At 39.5% G+C, this 19,225-nt stretch overlaps 2 protein-coding genes across 4 annotated transcripts; one reads left to right on the top strand and one right to left on the bottom strand.

Moving 5' to 3' along the window:
* Window positions 1-637: 637 nt before the first annotated feature.
* Window positions 638-8,647, bottom strand: emc3 (ER membrane protein complex subunit 3). Its single transcript, XM_086292330.1, has 9 exons — window positions 8,419-8,647; window positions 7,860-8,027; window positions 7,711-7,768; window positions 7,514-7,607; window positions 2,472-2,576; window positions 2,286-2,367; window positions 2,091-2,170; window positions 1,880-1,962; window positions 638-1,780 (listed from the first exon to the last, which is right to left on the bottom strand). The coding sequence occupies exons 2-9, from the start codon at window positions 8,012-8,014 to the stop codon at window positions 1,652-1,654; spliced, it is 786 nt and encodes a 261-aa protein (XP_086148456.1). The 5' UTR covers window positions 8,015-8,027; window positions 8,419-8,647; the 3' UTR covers window positions 638-1,651.
* Window positions 8,648-9,739: 1,092 nt separating this feature from the next.
* Window positions 9,740-18,727, top strand: LOC147330621 (RNA-binding protein 5-like). 3 transcript variants are annotated; one of them, XM_086292335.1, is made up of 24 exons: window positions 9,740-9,868; window positions 10,888-10,937; window positions 11,019-11,187; window positions 11,301-11,444; window positions 12,501-12,570; window positions 12,873-12,946; window positions 13,636-13,719; window positions 13,811-13,871; window positions 13,970-14,035; window positions 14,626-14,786; window positions 14,889-14,986; window positions 15,164-15,251; window positions 15,550-15,667; window positions 15,750-15,853; window positions 15,972-16,092; window positions 16,225-16,316; window positions 16,425-16,619; window positions 16,705-16,854; window positions 17,074-17,142; window positions 17,230-17,409; window positions 17,596-17,670; window positions 17,778-17,878; window positions 18,004-18,133; window positions 18,314-18,727. In XM_086292335.1, exons 2-24 carry the CDS (start codon window positions 10,921-10,923, stop codon window positions 18,437-18,439), a joined length of 2,493 nt encoding a protein of 830 aa, XP_086148461.1. In that variant the 5' UTR covers window positions 9,740-9,868; window positions 10,888-10,920; the 3' UTR covers window positions 18,440-18,727. The 3 variants fall into 3 exon arrangements, with proteins under 3 accessions (XP_086148461.1, XP_086148458.1, XP_086148459.1); XM_086292332.1 differs by having other exon boundaries at window positions 17,071-17,142; XM_086292333.1 differs by lacking the exon at window positions 9,740-9,868 and adding an exon at window positions 10,187-10,206 and having other exon boundaries at window positions 17,071-17,142.
* Window positions 18,728-19,225: the final 498 nt, after the last annotated feature.

Here is a 19,225-nt window from a genome sequence, read left to right as displayed (position 1 = left end):
GATTTTCTTTTTTGAGAAAAGTACATCTTGAAATGTATTTTATATATGAAGTTAATATTTCATAGCCACCATTATATACCCAGTCTTTGTACCATGCAATCAAAAATGGTCAAGCAGAAGGCTCATGGTGATGAGATCAAATGACTCCATTCATAGACACTGCACTTTTTTCCCTAAGGGACATGGTCATGAATGTAGCCTTTTCACAGCTCTAATCGCTTGTCTTTTCTATAGATCGAAATCCAGATTTCACTTTGGTCACAGTTCTTACTGCGACACTGCCCAGTTGAGCAGGCTTTGTGACTGAAGCCTCTTTCAAGTCACTTTTTCTTCTTTTGTGCCATTTTGACTACATCAATCCTGCCTTATATCAACAGTTCAGGCTGGTGTTGATGGTGTAGGGAATATTTCCTTGGCACACTTCGGACCCCTTTGTTTTCCACAGAGCATAATTGGATGCTTACGTTACATTTTACACCTGTGTTCAAGCATGATCATCCTTCATGTTCCTCAATTCATTTGTTCACTTGCCTGCATTTCTTTATGCAATGTAAACATGACTGACAGGCTGTTAAAACAAGATTGCAGTATAATTAAAAGACAACAACTTACTTTTGAGTGACATTTTGTCCATTTAAAAAAAAATTCAACTTACTACTAATCATCCTAACCCAGGTAAATGAAGCAGACACTGTATTGTGGAAAACTGACAACAAAAGAGTAACGTTAATGTCCACGGTATCTATTCAAATCCTTTACTGAGGATGAATGTGCCATGTGTATTATTTGAATATTCAGCTGTAGTGCTTTTTCTTCCCTTACACTGAACACTATTATTCAAAGAAACAAAAAAGAAAAAACCCAGCACAAAACAAAAACATCTATTTCTTCATATTTGAAAAGTGTTAGTGTACATGGAAAACAAATACAACTATTTTGAATCAAAACAGACTTTATACTGTACAAAACACAAGGGAGTTAATTACAAAATAAACAGTCTACATACTTCAAAAACAATATCTCGATGACAAAACTCAACATTTCCCCTGCCACAAAACAAACAAACCTAACCTGTTCTGGACCTGCTTCTATCTGCAATCTAAAATATGAGCAATGATGGATGGTTAAAGCATTATTAAATATAGATCATTTTGACCTGTAAAACTGTTTTATGTACTATTTTGTTTTTAAATGACACATACAAAATGAAGACAGCTAATCTAGCTGTGCACGACATTAGGAAAAAGAAGCACTAGGCAGTTCAGATTCTATTACTTAATGGCATTATGATTGCATTCAGTTTCAAGCCAACAAGAACACATTAAAAAAAAAACAAAAAAAAACCCATCATGTAATTTCTCTAGAACAGCCCTTTCTTTGAAATAACAAAGCAGGGCTCCCTATTATGCATGAGGCAGCAGTAGAACCAGTGTATTTGTGTTCATTTCAGTTCATTTAAGGACAGGAATGGAAGGTAGATACAAGTGAAAAGACCACTACAACAAATTACACGATGTAAACTTTGCATATGAAGGGATTTGTCCCAGTTTTGTGGTTTCAGATAAAAAAAACAAAAAACAAAACCCCAAAACAAATCCCTGAAATAATCAAATTTCAAATTGGATTCTCCAACAAGGAAGTGATTAGGCCTTCAGAAGATTCCGCTTGGCAGCTCCTTGCTGAACATGCCATCAAAGTCCAACTCCCGGCTCATCAGATCATCCTCTACATTCTCAAGCGCCCACTGATGGTCAGTCAGTTCCAGTGCCTCCCACTCAGCCTAAAAATCAAAAACAAACAGCACATGAAATTCCCAAAGCCCCATGCCACCAACCCCAACCCCTCTGTAGTTAATTCAACTAATTATAGACATAAATACTTTGAAAGCTTTATTTGTATCTGCAGGCATGGCCATGGCAGCACCGCTCATCTGCTCCTGCATGATCCTCGACTGGTCTGCGCCTGTGGGCATTCAGTCACAAAGCAAACACAATCAGTATGTGGGCATTTTCACTAAAGTCACATGATGTAATCTAATTATCCGTTTTAACATTTAAACCAATTTCAACTTTGTGAAAGACTCCACTTACCGTTATCTTGGCCTAGGATTAAAGAGTACATGCTTCGAAGTCCAAACACATTCAGGAAATACCAGGATGCTGAGCTCACCCTGCATAATACACACGCGCAAACAAATCACAATGTCATCACACACTAGCTTAAGCATTTTCATATCAATAAATAATCAGTGGTGCAGTATGAGTCCAAGTATCTTGCTTTATTACCAAGAAGCATCCAATGAGAGCAACTCTATTCCTTGTTGCAGCATGGGCTTAAAGCGCAGCGTGAGAGGGAAGGGAACCTTAGCTGTGCGAAGGAAGCACAAGCAGAACATCGGCATGTAATTTCTATTTAAATGATATCTTGACAAAGGCAAACTTGCTTTTGTGTGGGTCAGGGAGATAAATTACTTGTTACAAATCCTGAAAAAGTCCAGTTGATCCAGCCACCGATGAGGATCATGGGAAGCACGTTGGTTACGTTGCCCTTCATCATATCTGTCAGCATGCTCGGATCTGTGAACATTTTATGGGTAAAGAAAAAACTTTAAACGCCAGAAAACTGAAAAGATATTAATAAATACTTTTTGCACATTGGTAGGAGATCCAGCTTCACTCTTGATGTAGAGACAGGTGTCAAGGTGTTAAGTTGCTGGTTGGCCAACCTGCAGTATGTATGCTGGTACCATGTACTCTAGAACTAAGGCTGATGTAGACTTCTGTGGGGAACCTTTGTAGAGTCTATGACGTCACCTACGTAAGTTGCAGACATTTATCCTTGTGTGTGGTTATGTGTTAACTACAGTGTGGTCGTATCCTGGTGTTTTACATGCAGTCCCAAGTAGGGATGGGTACCGGTATCTGGCGCCTTGATGGCACCGGTTCTGACATAAACGGTAGTAACCAGACCGAAAAGCAGCGCACATTTCGGTGCTTTTTTTTTCCTGAGCTGTGATACATTTTAGATTCTAGCCAATCATTTTACGTTTCCGAGGATAGTAGGCGGGGCCAGGTACGTACATTCTTTTAGAGCAGAGCTACAGATTAAAAATGACCAAGGCAAAGCGGTCAAAAGTCTGGCTGTACTTCACAGCAAAATATGAAAACTCAGCAGCCTGCAACAAGTGCTTTAAGCTGATACTGTGAGACTGTCAAAGGAGGTAACACCTCAAATCCGATGAAACACCTGGCGACGCATAGCGGGTTTTTTTAAAAGCCAAGAAATGCGCTGTATTTGATAGCTTGCTGCGAGACCTCACACCGGGCACATCTACTGCGGGTGGGTTGCCTGTTATCGGACCCGGAGTTAGCAACATCCCCCAAAAACCCGAAGAGGAGAGTCCTGGCCCCTAGCCCTGCCAGTGTAGCAGAAATGATGAGGATGATGATGCAGCAGCAGCCGTTCTTCTCTGCGTGAGTAGCTTAATGTTGTTCGTGTGTAATTTATGTTGAGTAGGCTAACCACGTTATTACATTAATGCACGTAAGGTGAACTAGCAAACATCATCATAGCTACATGCGGCTGTCTTCTTGTTTGATGGCAGATACTCCCTTCACCCTGGCCAAAAAGGCTAAAATGACCAAAGAAAAAGTGGAAAACAGTTAAACATGAGAGGTTTTTGGACAAAGTTTGTGTTTTTTCCATTGATTAAGCACTGCTTCCAGCCAAGAGTGATGCCATATATGCCCTATAGCTGCAGAAAAGGCTAACATTGTTATCTTTTTACAAAAAAAACAGCTAAACATAAGGAGGTTTTTGGACCAGTTTTGTGTTCTCCATTCTTTAAGCACCGGTTTAAGCACCGGCACCGTTTCAAAAGTACCGGTTTGGCACCGGTATCGGATAAAACCTAAACGATACCCATCCCTAGTCCCAAGTCAACAGAAAAAAAGAAAATGCTTTCTGGTAACCAGGTTTTAGTTTTTCCCTGAGCCAAACCTATTTGTCCCTCTAGTCTTTCCACTTCTTTGTACATTTCCCCCATATCAATCCTGATAGTTTCAGCACTCTCCCCCTCCAGGAATTTGCTGACATGTGGGAGTCCTTATACTGATGCTATTATACTGGTAACTTCTCTTTATAATTAGATGATGATTGTTATTGCCTCACTGTTAAATTCAAAAAAATATGCAGTGGAAAAAGTTAATGTACAGGAGGAATCGACGGTGCAGAACGAGCCAAGCATAATAGTTGTGGGCTGTGTGGATGTGTTGTGTAGTTACAGTTCCAGGGAAGTGCATTTTAAGTTGTGCTGTAGGGTTTCAGAGGGGTTTGCATGAATCCCCAGTCAGTCTGCTGAAGAGTCCTGCTCTAGGCTGTGCTTTGTTTTTCATGCAGATTGGTTTAACACTATGAGACAACACTTTGCATGGTCACATTTCAGCCATCTGAAAAAAGACTTTTTGGGGGTTTACATTTTACATTTATCTCAATAACAATAACATTTTATTTGACTTTTTAACTATGCACCTGAGCCGAGAATCTTCTGAGACCTCTCCACTTGGCCGAGAAAAAATGTTAGTACTGTCTCCCAGTTTAATAGTGACTTAGTAAAACTCTCACAGGGCCTGATTAAAAAGGGTCTAAAAAATGTTATTTCAGTGAGGACATTCAGTTGACCCTCTTGCTATTTGTGTGATCATCCCGCTGATGAAGGCTGCATAGAATTGAGTCATCACCACTGCATTGTTGCATTTTCCATATCTTTGTATTGATCACAGCTAAAAACGATGGCATTATTGAACTAGATTAGAGATTTGAGCTACTTCTAAAGAGATCAACCACAAATGTGCAGGATCTAACCCGCAGCGTTTCATTAGGTCAACATTTTCATTCATACTTCTCCTTCCTCTTTGTTGTGTTCTTTCAGTACTGGATGACACACAAAAACACACCAATGAGCTCTGCGGTTATGTAATCACTGATAATATGTTACCATAACTGCATTACATTACAAGACAAGTAGTAATGCTCTTTGCAGCCACATCATCTGATGTTATGAATCAATCAACACACTTTAAATATTGGTATGACAGCTTTGTACATTCAGTATGCTTTTACTGCCCCCCCCCCCGATGTCATGTTTGAACCTTGAAAGCAGGGATGGACAATTAAGCTAAACTGCCCATCTCTGATGCTAATACTAATAATAAAAATAATAAAAATAAATAAATAAATAAATAATAATAACAACAATAGAGTCCCGATCAAAAAATTTAACCCTTGTATGGTGTTCGGGTCTGTGAGACCCGTTTTCAGTTTTTTTCAAAAGAAAAATTAAACAATGAATTATTTTTTTCAACCTGAAATTCATTGGCTTTGGCTTATTTTCTGTGAAGAACATAAATCCGAACTAATTTTCAATGACCTCATACTGTACCTCCCGCCACACATTTACATTACATACAAGGTGATCGGGTCCACTGGACCCAGGTCTAATAAAAGTGTTGAAAGTGTAGGTCCTATGTTCCCATACTCTGTCTTCCTCCTTTCTGGTGCTGCTGATAGTGTTTTCTTCCCCTCCTGCTCACGCACAAAGTTGCAACATTGTTGAAAATTCAACTATCAACACCGTTTGCTCTTACATTCCCGCACATTTTACCCTCTTTCTTGAGGGATCCAAATTTTATTTTCTCATACCCTGTCCCTCCTGCAAATTAGGGGCATAATACTATAAATAAGACTTTGCCAGTGTGGTTCTTTATCACAACTGATCAAGATGGCAAAAGATTATCTGCTGCGAGGGCCATCCAACTGATTTTGGAAGAGAGAGGGGCTTCGGATGATGATGTTGACAAAGAGGTTTCAGAATATTACACATTTCTGAAAATTCAGAGTCTGACAGTGACTTTGAAGAAGAGGATGAGGTTGAGCACCATTTAGTAACAAAACGAAGATGAGTGCCCCATCTGCAGCCAGCTCCAGGACCAGAACAAGCCCACCAGACAGCAAGTGAAGAAATATGGATGTCAATAACTGGTGAAATTGAATGGTCTTCTTGCCCAAGAAATGAGCCACCCTGCAGAGCTGTTACTGTGATAAGCCAGGGCCAACACGGCTGACAGTTACTCATGTGCAGGACATCAAGTCTTCATTTGAGCTTTTCATCCCAGATTCCATCCAGAAAATTATTCTGGATTGCAGTAATCTAGAAGGATGGTGTGTTTTTGGAGAGAGGTGGAAGGAGATAGACCAAATTCATCTAAGAACCCCAAAGGCCTACTTTGGGGTTCTCATCCTTGCAGGAGTTTTCAGGTCCAAAGGGGAATCCACAGAATCCCTGTGGGATGCAGAAACTGGCAAGAACCTTTCCGTGCATCAATGTCTCTAAAAAACTTCCACAAAATTTCCAGGATTATCCATTTTGATAACCGAGACGACAGACCAGCTCGACGGCAGAGAGACAAGCTAGCTGCCATCAGGACAGTGTGGGATAAGTGTGTGCACCACCTCCCCCTGTTTTTTACCCTGGGCCTAATGTCACCATTGATGAGCAGCTGATCCCATTTAGTTGTGAAACATATTGCTTCACGTGTAAATGTGTTGTGTCTTTCCACTCACTCCACTTGATTATAACTGATTTATTTTTTTATAACATTTTATAAAAAAAAACCAAAAAACGAGAAGCACATTAATTCATAAATGTGATCTAACAAAGGTAAAGGGAAAAAATTAACCATGTTTGCTGTTCATATGGCTTGTAATTGGGATGAAGTAAACATCTGTTGAGTAATTTAACATAAAATTGTTTGATAGTGTTAATTTGGAAAGCCAAAACTCTAGCGGGTCCACCAGACCCATGAACATTGGCTGAGTAACAAAAATATGAACACCACACAAGGGTTAAGACCATGTGTAAGGCAAAAAAAACAAAAACAAAAAAAACATTTTGTATGGTTGGATCTTAGCAAGGTTCCAAGTAGAGCTTCAACATGCAAGAAATGGGAGTGAGACTAAACATTTTTTTGAGCATGCAAAACTGAAAACAATGCTTAACTGAAACAGGCTGCTATCAAGTGGTCTTAAACTTTTGATTGGGACTGTAGTAATAATAATAATAATAATAATAATAATAATAATAATAATAATAATAGGCAAGAGAAAAATTTGTATTGTGCTGTTCTGGTTTGCTCCAGCACTTTCTCCTCCTCTGCCTCAGAAACTCTTAACCTTCTTCCTAACTCACTTTCCACCTAAGGAGTTGTGTAATCAGCCAAGATTCTTTATGAATTATTTTACCAGGACTCAGCCGTAGCTTTAAGTGGAAATTCTGAGAATCTGTTATTAAAAAGATTTGTGAAAACACTGCTCGTGTCCCATGTCTTTCAGCCACATACTAAACAACCACTTTTTCTTTTAGAAATTAGAAGTTGTTACAATTTCACAGCTTGCTCTTTATTTAAAAAAAAAAGAAAAAAAAAGAAAAGAAAGAAAGAAAAGAAAAAAGTCTCACCTGTCATTGGAGAGGGTGGGACAACCTTTCTCTTGGTCTTCTTGAAGAATCCGTCTTCTTGGTTATTGAAGTAGAACTTCCTCATCAAAAAGGACTAAAACACACAGAAATAATCACTGATATAGTCAAAGCACATACAAGTAAACAAATACATTGGAGTTCTCACTCAACTTTGCAACTCACTTTAGGCAGCCTACCTGTTTGGGAATGTATTTTCCATTTTCTCTGAGAATTCTGCTCCGAATAAGTACCTGGCTGGATTTGAAGAAAAAGTCACACATATGAGCTCAGCATTGATTTTCCTCCTTGTGATTCGGTTTATAATTAGATATGATGTATGACGCACCTGTCAGAAACTTGTTCTAATGTCAGCTTTTTGTCACTTTGAAGGAGAATAGATACATAATGCCGTATAACCCCAACCAGAAAAGTGATGAAGACAATGGGCAACACCACCCAAAGTCTAATATTGGAGTCCAGCAGAAGCTCCGGCTCAGCCATTCTGTCTGGTTACCTGACAGGAAAAATAAATAATTAAATAAATAATAACAACAACAACAACAAAGCAAAAATAAGAACGGCAAACAGAAAACAAGTCTAGCTGCTTAACCGAAGACACCAGCATGCTTTTTTTTGTAATAAATAAAAGAGAAGCTGAAGTCGGGCTGAGACTGACGCTAGAGGGATGGGCTGTCAGGTCCTCCGGTTAGCTAGCCAGCGCCCGTGACATTAGCGACTGACACTGAGCTAAGAAAATCCAGTTAAACGACACCATTTGAGTTCATCTTCGCTGTGTGGTAACTATATGTTGAAAGCGTCAACATCTTTATTTAATAAAACTGCTATGTGGATTAAGAAAGCTGACGCTAGCGGAGTGCTAATGTTAACATTAGCCGGGTGGCTACCTGCTTCTGGATGTATGGGTCACTGTAGATGAGAGCTGGCCAGTGGTCTCAGCACAGCAACCGCCGCTCCTAGTGTGTTCCCCAGCGGCGACAGACACACCCCATGCACCGTGTGAGGTAGTTAAATAACTTATATAATTTCTAACGGTTCGCATCCACTACTGTGACCACTGCTCTGCGTTGGCTCTGGGAATGAGGAAGATTTTCTGCTTCTGCAGCTCATCCGCGTCGCAATCACTGGGACTGCAGCGCCACCTCGCGGGGATGTACGCATTGCATTTTGCTTTTTCTTCTTTGTCACACCAACCCTCTGCATGTCATCCTTCACCACATCCGAAAGGTTATGGTTAACCTTTTTATTTACTATATTACATTATTACATTATTTAAGGCTTAACATATGTCTTTCGGATTTTCCTGTTTCATGTTTTTCGTGTCTTCAATGACAACTTGCAATAGTGCAAATACTGTTTCACAGCACTGTACAATCCCTCAATTCATCTTTTTCTTTCCTTTTTTTCATATTTGTCACATTGAAATGTGTCAGATCATCAAAGAAATGTTAATAGTAGACAAAAATAAAACCAGAGTAATTACAAAATTCAGTCTTTAAACTAGGGTTTTGTTAATTTAAGCAAAGGGGTTACCCAAGTCTACCTGGCCTAATGATAAATAGTAAGTTCAGTGTAAAGTTAGTGTTCATAATTAAACAATAATAGAGGGACTGCATAAAAACGACATCCACAGGAGAGTTCCAAGAAGAAAACCACTGCTGACCAAAATGAACACAAAGGCTCACCTCACATTTTCCAAATCCATTTTGATGATTCCCCAGACTTCTAGGGAAATATTTTGTAGACTGATGAGACAAAAGAAGGTTTAAGTCATGTTACATCCTATCATAGAGCATTTTATAAAAAGGACATCGGACATCGTACCAGCAGTCAAACTTTGTGGTGGTAGTTTGTTGGTCAGGGGCTGCTTTGCTGCTTCAGGCCAACTTGGTGTAATTTATGAAGCCATGAATTCTACCAGAAAATCCGGAAGGAGAATGTCTGTTTTTTTCTGCATTGTCATTAAATGAAATCATCAATTAAAAACTGTATTTTGTATTTACTCTGGTTTGTCAGATTCTTTTTTTGTTTGTTTGTTTTTTGCTGATCTGAAACATGTAAGTATGCAAAATATGCAAAAAACAAAAAACCCAAACAAACAAAAAAAGAAACCGATTTTACTGTTTTAATGCACCGCATTAGGGGACACCTTGTTGTAAAGGATCATAACCAGTAGGTGGCGGTAATGCTCACTTAAATGCTTTTTAATGCTCTTAAAAGGTGAAGTCAAAACGAAGAAGACTCTTGTCGCTACAGACCGGAACAAGTGGAAAAGCTTCTAGAAAGGTTTTGAGTATCAAGCTGTCATCGTGTGTAGGGGGGTGATTTATTAAAACGGTATGTAAAACTGACAAAAACTGCATTTTATATCTGCTTCCGGTTATTTATTTATATAAAGCTTACGTTTTGCTACAGCATCCATGAGACGTATCAATCAAGCATACAGCGAGCCCTAAAGTGACCTTGCTGTGTTAGCGCCTGTAAGCAAAGTACAAAATCAGCCTGTTTTATATAATTACACAATTAATGTCCTCAGTTAATCTCCATATTATGTGCTTTGTGTTTCTGCAGTTATGAGTAAGATCAGGCCTGTGACATCTCTGGCTGCCTTTCATCTTTAGCGTAGCTCAACTCATGTTACGTAACGCCAGTTACTTAATCCTCTTATGTTGCTGGTCAGTTGACCCATTTTACAGTGGAATAATTACTAATATATTTTTTAAGTATGAAACTACTTCTGCTTAGCTGTAATACGTGTAATGAACATATTACACGTTTGTTTTATTATGTTACAAGTGAACGTTAAAGTGGTTAGACGTATCAAATACTATGTGTTTCTTTGCAATTGTGAGACATATTTTATGTCAAACAGACACACACAAACTATCTAGCCTATTGACCGCATATGTAAAGTGCGAGAATGAGGGTTGTGTTATATCTTTTGACGGCAAACGTTTCTGTTCCCGTGAGCAAACTCCATCCACAGTCTGTGTAACGCAGTGACATATATTTGGTCCACAGTGTCTCTGGAGACTTCATATTTTCACCAGAATGTGATTTGATAAATGAGAGAGACAAGCTGACAACTGTTATTACACTCTATGGGATAAAAATCAAAATGTATAATTAATTGGAAAAGAAAATCATAGTCATGAAAAACGATATTATTTTTATGTAGGTTATATGTACATTACAAAAAGTTTTAATATTCCTTTTTTAAATGGAAAAACTAGTAATATATCCTCACTGAACCATGATCTGTTAGAGGTAAAGAACACCATTGCACGAAACATTGATTGAAATGGTTAGTAACAGTTAGTACTAATAATTTTTTTCCCCCCCAAATCTTTCCACAGAATTGTCCACAAACGCTTGTGCTGTACTAAACCATGGGAACTGATAGAAGGTGAAGTCCGCATAATCCTTGTGATGGTCAGGAACACGTTGAACATGTGCTCATATATTTAAGTCTCTGGTGCCTTTGCAGGATTAGTCGTAGTGAACGTACTGGAAGATATGGTTCTGATATGCGCAAACACGATCCAGAGTGCTATGGAAAACGAAGCAGAGATGTGGAAAAGGATTATGATCGACGCTGGGTCCACGATAGGTACAAAGACTACTGTGATGAACGCAGGGACCAAGACAGCCCAGAGGTAAGTGGAGAAGAATTCCTTTGCGGCTTGAAGTACGTCTTGATCAGAGTGATACTGAATTTGTTGTCTTTGAAGTTAAACATCACATTATTATATATTTTTTTCTCTTACAGAGGAGCCGAAAACGACGCAGCAGCAGCAGATCTGATGATGAATATGATGGTGAATATCCAGAGCAGGACTACAGAATGGAGCAGGAGGAGGAGAGCAAAACGATTATGCTGAGGGGGCTCCCTGTCCACGTCACAGAAGATGATGTAAGCTCACAGTTCACCATTCAGTGGCATTCATGCTTTTTAAAGGAAAAAACACACCAAACTGTATATCATATAACTTTTTCACGAGTTGTAAGGAATCTCTTGCAAGAAGTTCAAAGCTGTAAACTGTCACAGGATGGGTGTAAAACTTTGGCACAGAAATCAGCAACACTTCACGACCTTTGTGTGTGTGTGTGTGTGTGTACAACTGTGCACCTTGCCATCTTTCCCTTCCCTATATGGAATTATCCAGGTGTTAATCTGAGCATTTTGGAGAGGGGGATTGACATCTGTCATAATTAATATACACTGGGAAAAGGAAAAAAAAATAGTGTCTTGTTGGTAAGTACAACAATGTGTCAAATATGTCAACAATGTGTCAAATAATAGATTAAAAACTGCCCTAAACTTTACCAGGCATCACTTGACACAGGCGAAAGTGAGAACACACATTCCCAACGCAGACATTAGTAAGTCTGTAAACTACCTGCTCATTAGTAAAAAGTCTGTATGATGTTGGATTGTGATAGGATATGCTGGGCTGAGCCGATAACATTCAGGGTGGAATGATTGTAAAGCACACATTTTGAATAACTTTATACACGACTTTGGTGCACAAGTTTGAATTTCTTTTAGATTTTCACTAGATGTCACTTCCACCAGACACTTCTGAAAGCCATCAACAAGCTTCTGTTATAATTCCAACTGAATTTTTGACCGATTTTCTTGGCAGAATTGCTAAAATTTATTTAAATTATATTGGTTGGGACCCTGGAAAAAGGAGAGTCCAAAAAATATTTAAAAGCCCAAAATTACCATGATATTCATTTTCATGATGAGTCTGCGTGGGTTCTTTATGGGTACTTCAGGTACTTTTTACTCCCACAGTCCAAAGACATACAGTTATTGGGCTTAGGTTAACTGGTTATTCTAAATTGGGAACATGTACCTCATGGTTCACAACCAGTTTCCAGAAAGATGGTTTTAAGTAAGGAAACAGTAAGTAGGAAGAAGATCTGTGTTCTGATGAGTCTCACGTCTGCTTCTGTTTTGCAGATGCGTACAGCTCTGGAGCAGCTACAGGGACCACAGCCTGTGGACATACGTTTGATGAAGAAAAGGACAGGTGAGCGATACTCTTCAGAGGAACGTTCCTCGTTCCTTTCCGCGCTTGATCTTTAAACCCATCTTTCCTATTTTATTACAACCCCTGGAAAAAGAAAATTAAATATTGTCGTAGGGTTCTTTGTGTCATATAGAAATTCTGATTTGATGACATGGACAGGTAAGAAGTTAAGGGTATGTAAATTCTACCATCATGATGTTGTAAACATCCCCGCCGCCGTGCAAGCCCATTGTAACTTTGAATTTTGCACCAAAGCATTTTGACTAACACGCCTCCCGTCTATATTTGAATGCTGTCTCTAGGTATAAGCCGAGGTTTCGCCTTCGTGGAGTTTTATCACTTGCAAGATTCTACCCGATGGATGGAGACCAATCAGGTTGCTTCAACAATCACCAAGTCTAGAAATATTCTTGGAGATTAGAACCCAAATTAACCAGTACAGTAATGATGGCACTTTACAAAAAGCCCAATTTGTTTGTATTTAGCCAAAAAATCTTGATCATAGATCTGTGATATCTGAGATGTAGTATTTCAGATATCACACATCTGGTGATGCTTCATAGCAGCATTATTGAATTTTTGTTTTCTGTGAACACCACTGTAAAAATGCACATTTGTTTGGTTTATTCTCTTACAAATTTTAAGTTTATTCTCTTAAAGCTTACAAAAGAGGGAGAGTTTGCTTCCTGTTAGCAAGTGGACTTGTTTAGTACCGACTGCCCCGGGGTTTTTTGCACATTCTGCTCCAGCTCTGTCACTTTGATAGTTTCTCATCTCCATTTATTATCCGAAGACTGGAGTGAGATGTGGACGGGCTGGCAGCACTCCGGTCCCAAACACTCAATCCCTCATTCTCTGAACTTCTCTTCCCGTCTCTGCTCCTTTTTTTTGTCCTTGAGACACCCCCATCTAAGCAACAAGTTAAAACCTAGCCACTCTTTCCTGTTCCCTCTGCTCTCACTCATTGGGTGGGGTAGCACTGGGATCTCAGCACTTGCCTCTTTGGCTCAGACGTGTCGTATTTTGGTGTAACTGTTGTTTGTTTGTCTTTATTTTATTTCACAGAACAAGTTGGTGATCCAGGGGAAAACCATCGCAGTGCATTACAGCAACAGGAAACAGAAGTTTGAAAACTGGCTTTGCAATGCTGTGAGTGTTATCTTTGAACTTATCCCACAATATTACTCTTTTTTTCTTTTTGCTTATTGTAACAAAAATACACAATCGACGGTTGTTGCAGTGTGGTCTGTACAATTTTCGGAAGAGGCTGAAGTGTTTCAGGTGTGGCGCGTCAAAAGTTGGTGAGTTTTCCCCCTTAAGATGAGTTTTTTGTCTCTCTGTGAGAACGAGCAGTTCATTATATATCCTGCCTGATGTTTTTTGGCATTGCTCTTTGTAGGTGACTCTACTGGTGTAAATGGTTTAAATGTCGAGTGCCAACAGCCAGGAGAATACAGTGGAGACAGTAAGTGTTTGTTTTTCATCGATGACAGAAAGAGTGCAAAACAAAAAATGTATTTGGTATAAATGTAATCATCTTTATGTTATTAGATTTTATTTAATAATCATGTTTTATGTATTCTCTGTATTTCTTTTTAAATTAATAGTAATTAAGTTCCACTTTTTTGGGGCAACTTCTGCTTTTTCATGTGAATGAGTGTGATGTCATGAGGTCAGCTTTTTGCTGATCAGTGTCAGGAGCAAACGCCTGCTTTTAGTTGGGAGATTACTGAAAAACTGAAGCGCTTAGCTGACCTTTCTGAAAGTAATACTATCAAGTAATAAATATGTAGTAATATAATTAGATATTAAAGAATGGGGAAGACATTAAAATAACTAAATTAATACTGTGGCAAATAAATACAGAAGCAATAAGGCAGTAAACAAAGTTATGTCACATTTCATAAATGAAATAATGTCTGCGTGTAGTTTTTATATGAATTTTGATGCCTTTTAAGAGCATTTTTAATATATATATTCTTGATTTTCCTTTTGGTCTACTGAAAAATTGCACGTTCCCATAGAGACATTGATGACTTTTCTTTTTGTTCACAGCGATCATTTTGAGGAACATTGCCTCTCTCTCTACTGTTGATGGAATTTTGAACTTACTGGCACCGCACGCCAACCTGTCCACCAACAACGTCCGCCTCATCAAAGACAAGCAAACGGGACAGAACCGAGGCTTCGCCTTTGTCCAGCTCTCATCCCCGCTGGTGCGTAGCTTTATTTTTCAGCAGTCAGTATGACTTTATAGTGTACGTTGGTGTGTTTCTAGCGGAGGTGTCGAGACAGTGTGGCTCTATGTCTTTCTACAGGAGGCTTCTCAGCTGCTCACCATTCTCCAGAGCCTTCAGCCACCTCTGAAACTGGATGGGAAAACTGTCGGCGTGGATTTTGCCAAAAGTGCTAGAAAGTGTGTAATTCCGCACATACATAACATATATTTAGACAGCCTGTTTTATATTCGTCATATATTCATCATATACTGTACATACCTTTTGAGATCCTAGAATATAATAAAATACAAATCGGGGTCTTATTTTCATTCTGCATTAGCTTATATTTAATTTACACATAATTCTTTTCCCAGAGACTCAGTGCCGCCTGAGGGGATCAGAGCCAGCGCTCTCTCTGTTGCCAGCACAGCCATTGCTGCTGCTCAGTGGTCATCCAGTCAGGTACCATAGACTGTACCATGTCTAAGTAGAAAATGTGAGCTTCTATGGCTTGAGGGATTTAAAGAAATGGACCAAAAAGCTACAGTGCTATTGTCGATATTAAGAACTGATTAAAATTACATGGACTCTTATATCTTATTGTCAATTAAAACAATACTTGATTAGTGGAGCCTAACATCAAAATCCAGGAAAGGATTTATTGACTTAACTAATTTATTTGCGTTATGCTGATACAGTTGCTCTACTTTGGGTTGCTTTATTTTGTTTCTGACGTCACATATCTGTTTTGTCTTTTCAGTTGCAGCAAAGCTCAGGTGCAACTTCAGATCAGATCGCTTTTCCAGAGAGTTATGCAAACATGTGGCCACAGCAGCCTGAAGGACTGGTTCCTGTCGTTGGAGATGGATTGCTTGGAGGTAAACAAGGAATCACTCGCAAAAATTTGGGGTGGTTTTATTCCGAGGTTGAGATTCTTGACTTCATCATCACTCTCCCCAGCGGCTCCAGGAATGGCGTCTGTGATCCCCGCATCTACAGCTGTGGTCCTATCCCAGGCAGCTCAGGTCTACCACCCCATCATAATCAGTCAGCCTGCTGTTCAGGTAGGAAGTGTATTAATGTGGCGTCTTTGGGGTGAAAAAATGCTACTCAAATGTGATTTCTGTCTGTGTTGAATCCAAATGTTCATCAGGGTTTTTTTCCCCCTCTCCTACCTCTCAGACACATCCACTAGCTGTTGCAGCCCAACAGGCTGCTAGTGTTTGCACCACATCACTCACAACACCAGCATCTTCCACTGTTGCAGCAACGATCTGTGCCGGATCGACTGCTAACACAACAGGTGAGAGGAGTTGGCTGCAGAAATACTCCTCTGTGTGTGAGTGATAGAGATGATGATGATAAAACTGAAGATAGAAAAAAGGTTTTGCTTCATATCTGCCTCTATTTCAATGTTTTTGTTTTGTTTTTGTAGCTGTTCCTGACACCTCCATGTACCAATACGATGAGTCTTCAGGTTACTATTACGATCCACAGACTGGCCTGTACTATGATCCTGGCAGCCAAGTATGTGCACTTGATCTTATTGCATGTGCAGAACCCATGCCATGCAGCATATGTATTTATTTTAAATACACTGTTCACATTTTTTTGTCTTCTGCTTGTCATCAATAGTACTACTACAACTCAGAGACTCAGCAGTACCTTTACTGGGACAACGAGAAGCAAGCGTACATCCCTGCACTGAGTGAATCCGGCACAAACACAGAACAAGCGTCCACAGCGAGCTCTGCAGCCACCTCTTTAAGCACAGGCGGTAAAGAGGCCAAAGAGAAGAAAGAAAAGCCCAAAAACAAGTCCGCACAACAGGTAAGTGCTGCTCTCAAGATGTTGATCCTGTTAATAGCTGTTAGGTCGTCTTTGAAATAATGTTTTTGGCATTATTAAATTGCAGATTGCAAAGGACATGGAGCGTTGGGCAAAAAGCTTAAATAAGCAAAAAGAAAGCATTAAGAGTACTGCCCAAGGGTTAGGATCTTTTAAGGATGAAGACAGAAAAGAGTCTGCTGCTGCAGATGCAGGTTTCTTCCTCTTCGAGAAGAAGGTAGTGTAACAGTAACTATTAAGAATAAATATGATGTGCTTTGGATCAGTGCAGTGGTGTACGGGTAGGTTCTAACTGGAGAAGCACACTGATTTGGAATATTATATTTAGAAAGTACATTTTCCTTCTATCGTCACGAGTCACTGAATATCTTTTAATCATGAGATTATATATGTTGTGGGTCTTTACTCGTGGGCTTCATTTGGTTCCTTTCAGCAGATCGGAAGCTTTGAGATGCCGTCCCTCATGACTGAACAAATCAAGCTTGAGGATGAGATTTCGTCTAAGGTTTGTTGTAACTTTGCAGCTATTTCTCCTGTTTATTAGTAAAAATAAATCCTTTAACACTTTTCCTTTTGTCTGTTTTCATGTTAGAGTGATTTGGTCGCTGCCTACAATGGGGATAGCGACCCAGATGACAACGGCTCAGACCGAGCAGCCGATGAGGAGGGGAAAATGACCGACTGGAAGAGGATGGTGTGTCTGCTGTGTCGGCGGCAGTTCCCCACCAAAGACGCTCTGCTGCGTCACCAGCAGCTCTCTGACCTACACAAGGTGAGGATGGCAAACAGCGGGTGTTTAATGTGCAAGCAGCTATGAATATTCTGGGCTGCGCCATCTGTTCAAAGCAAAATGGAGCTCACATGCTGTACCTCACAGGAAATGGAGGTTGCATTTATTCGTGCCAGTGATTATTTTGTTCTCGCGTTTCGCCCATGAAATTACTTTTAATTCTTTTAGAAAAACTTGGAAATTGAAAGAAGAGCTAAGCTTTCAGAAATGGAGCTGGAAGAGCTGGAGAGGAAGGAGGCTGAGGTATTTTGCATTACAATGTCATCTTTCTGTCTCTGTTATTTAAAAAAAAAAAAAAAAAAAGAAAGAAATTTGAATGAGAACATAAGTTTTCTTGTGATTTTTAACAGCTGAAATACAGAGATAGAGCTGCAGAAAGAAGGGAGAAGTATGGTATTCCTGAACCTCCTGCACCTAAAAAGAAATTTTACAAAGCACCAAGCCCAACAGTGTAAGTGGGAGGAGTTTAATCTCACAGCAAACAGTCTATGAAAACTTTTAGTAATATCTTCTCCTTTTTCTCATTATTTTTATGTGAATTGGACCTTTTTAACACCTGTAATTCACCATCATCAGAAACTTTGAGCAGCCCACTAAAGACGGTTTAACAAGTGATAATATCGGGAGCAAGATGTTGCAAGCGATGGGCTGGCAGGAAGGCAAAGGTCTGGGACGTCACCAACAAGGCATCACCGTTCCCATCTCGGTGAGCAGACTTTTTTTTGTCTTCCAAACTACCCCTTGTCTGCTGGCCAGATCCTCTTAACAGATGGAATCTGCGCGCCAACGTGCTAATTTCTGCCCACATAGCAATTAGCACTGCTGCCTGAGGGGCACCTGTGTCTAATATGTCATCTCTTATAATCGTCTTTGCTTTTCCTAACAGGCTTCATTGAGGACCAAAGGCACCGGTCTGGGCATTAAAGGAAGCTCATATGAACTCTCACCATCTGACACCTACAAGGATGCTGTGCGTAAAGCCATGTTTGCACGCTTCACAGAGATGGAGTGAACTGTGGAGGAAGGTGATTGTGCTGTGCTCTGAAATCTTTATCATGTGGACAAAGGATTTGAACACATAACATACAGGAGATTTTTCCACCTGTACAAACTTTTAACTGGAGTTTGTCTTGTTCATTTAGGAAAAATTTAGCTTTTTAAAGCTAGATTTGTTTGTTTTCAGTGCACTTTACATGTACATTTTGTATATTGTTTGTACATAAAAATGATGTAGAACCTCTGAAGCTTTGTTTTGTGAGAACCTCTAAGAGTCAGTGTGATTAAATAAACCTGCACAAGCTCTTGTGTGATTTTTCTTTTTTCTCCTGATCAATGAGGGTTATTCTTGTCATGTTTGCATCTGCAGTGGTGTAGTCAGCTCCTCTCACCTATTAGTCCCACATTGATTTGACAATTACTATGCTCAGGTCTAAATGCTAGACACAGACTCTTAGTCGATTTGGAGTTAATTTTACCACTTTAACATCAGCTACTGCACTTTTATTTTTAACTGTGTGTTGTAAATCCCTGCATGCTCAAGAATTTATGTAGGAGTTGGATGCATTGGGGCTTTATTGAGCTGTCAAAGTATATACAAGACAAATGGTGATCTTCCTGTTGTGCAAAGTTCATCTTTTATTTCTACAATCCTCTCTGTGATTCACAGGGTAACACCGTCCTAAAAAAAACCCTCAACATTTCTATAAAGAACCATCAATCTGCGTTCCTATAAACATATGAGAAGAGACCATAAGCGTGTCAGCTTGGAGAAAGAAATGAGCATACATGTATTAAACAG

The sequence above is a fragment of the Aulonocara sp. 'chitande type north' Nkhata Bay genome, linkage group LG5 (genome assembly GCF_057382095.1).
Source record: "Aulonocara sp. 'chitande type north' Nkhata Bay isolate Kocher_YH1m ecotype deep benthic linkage group LG5, A_spYH_male_GT1.1, whole genome shotgun sequence".
NCBI classification, from domain to species: Eukaryota; Metazoa; Chordata; class Actinopteri; order Cichliformes; family Cichlidae; genus Aulonocara; species Aulonocara sp. 'chitande type north' Nkhata Bay.
Note: the sequence above shows the minus strand (reverse complement) of the source record. Positions and strands in the feature narration are given on the sequence as shown.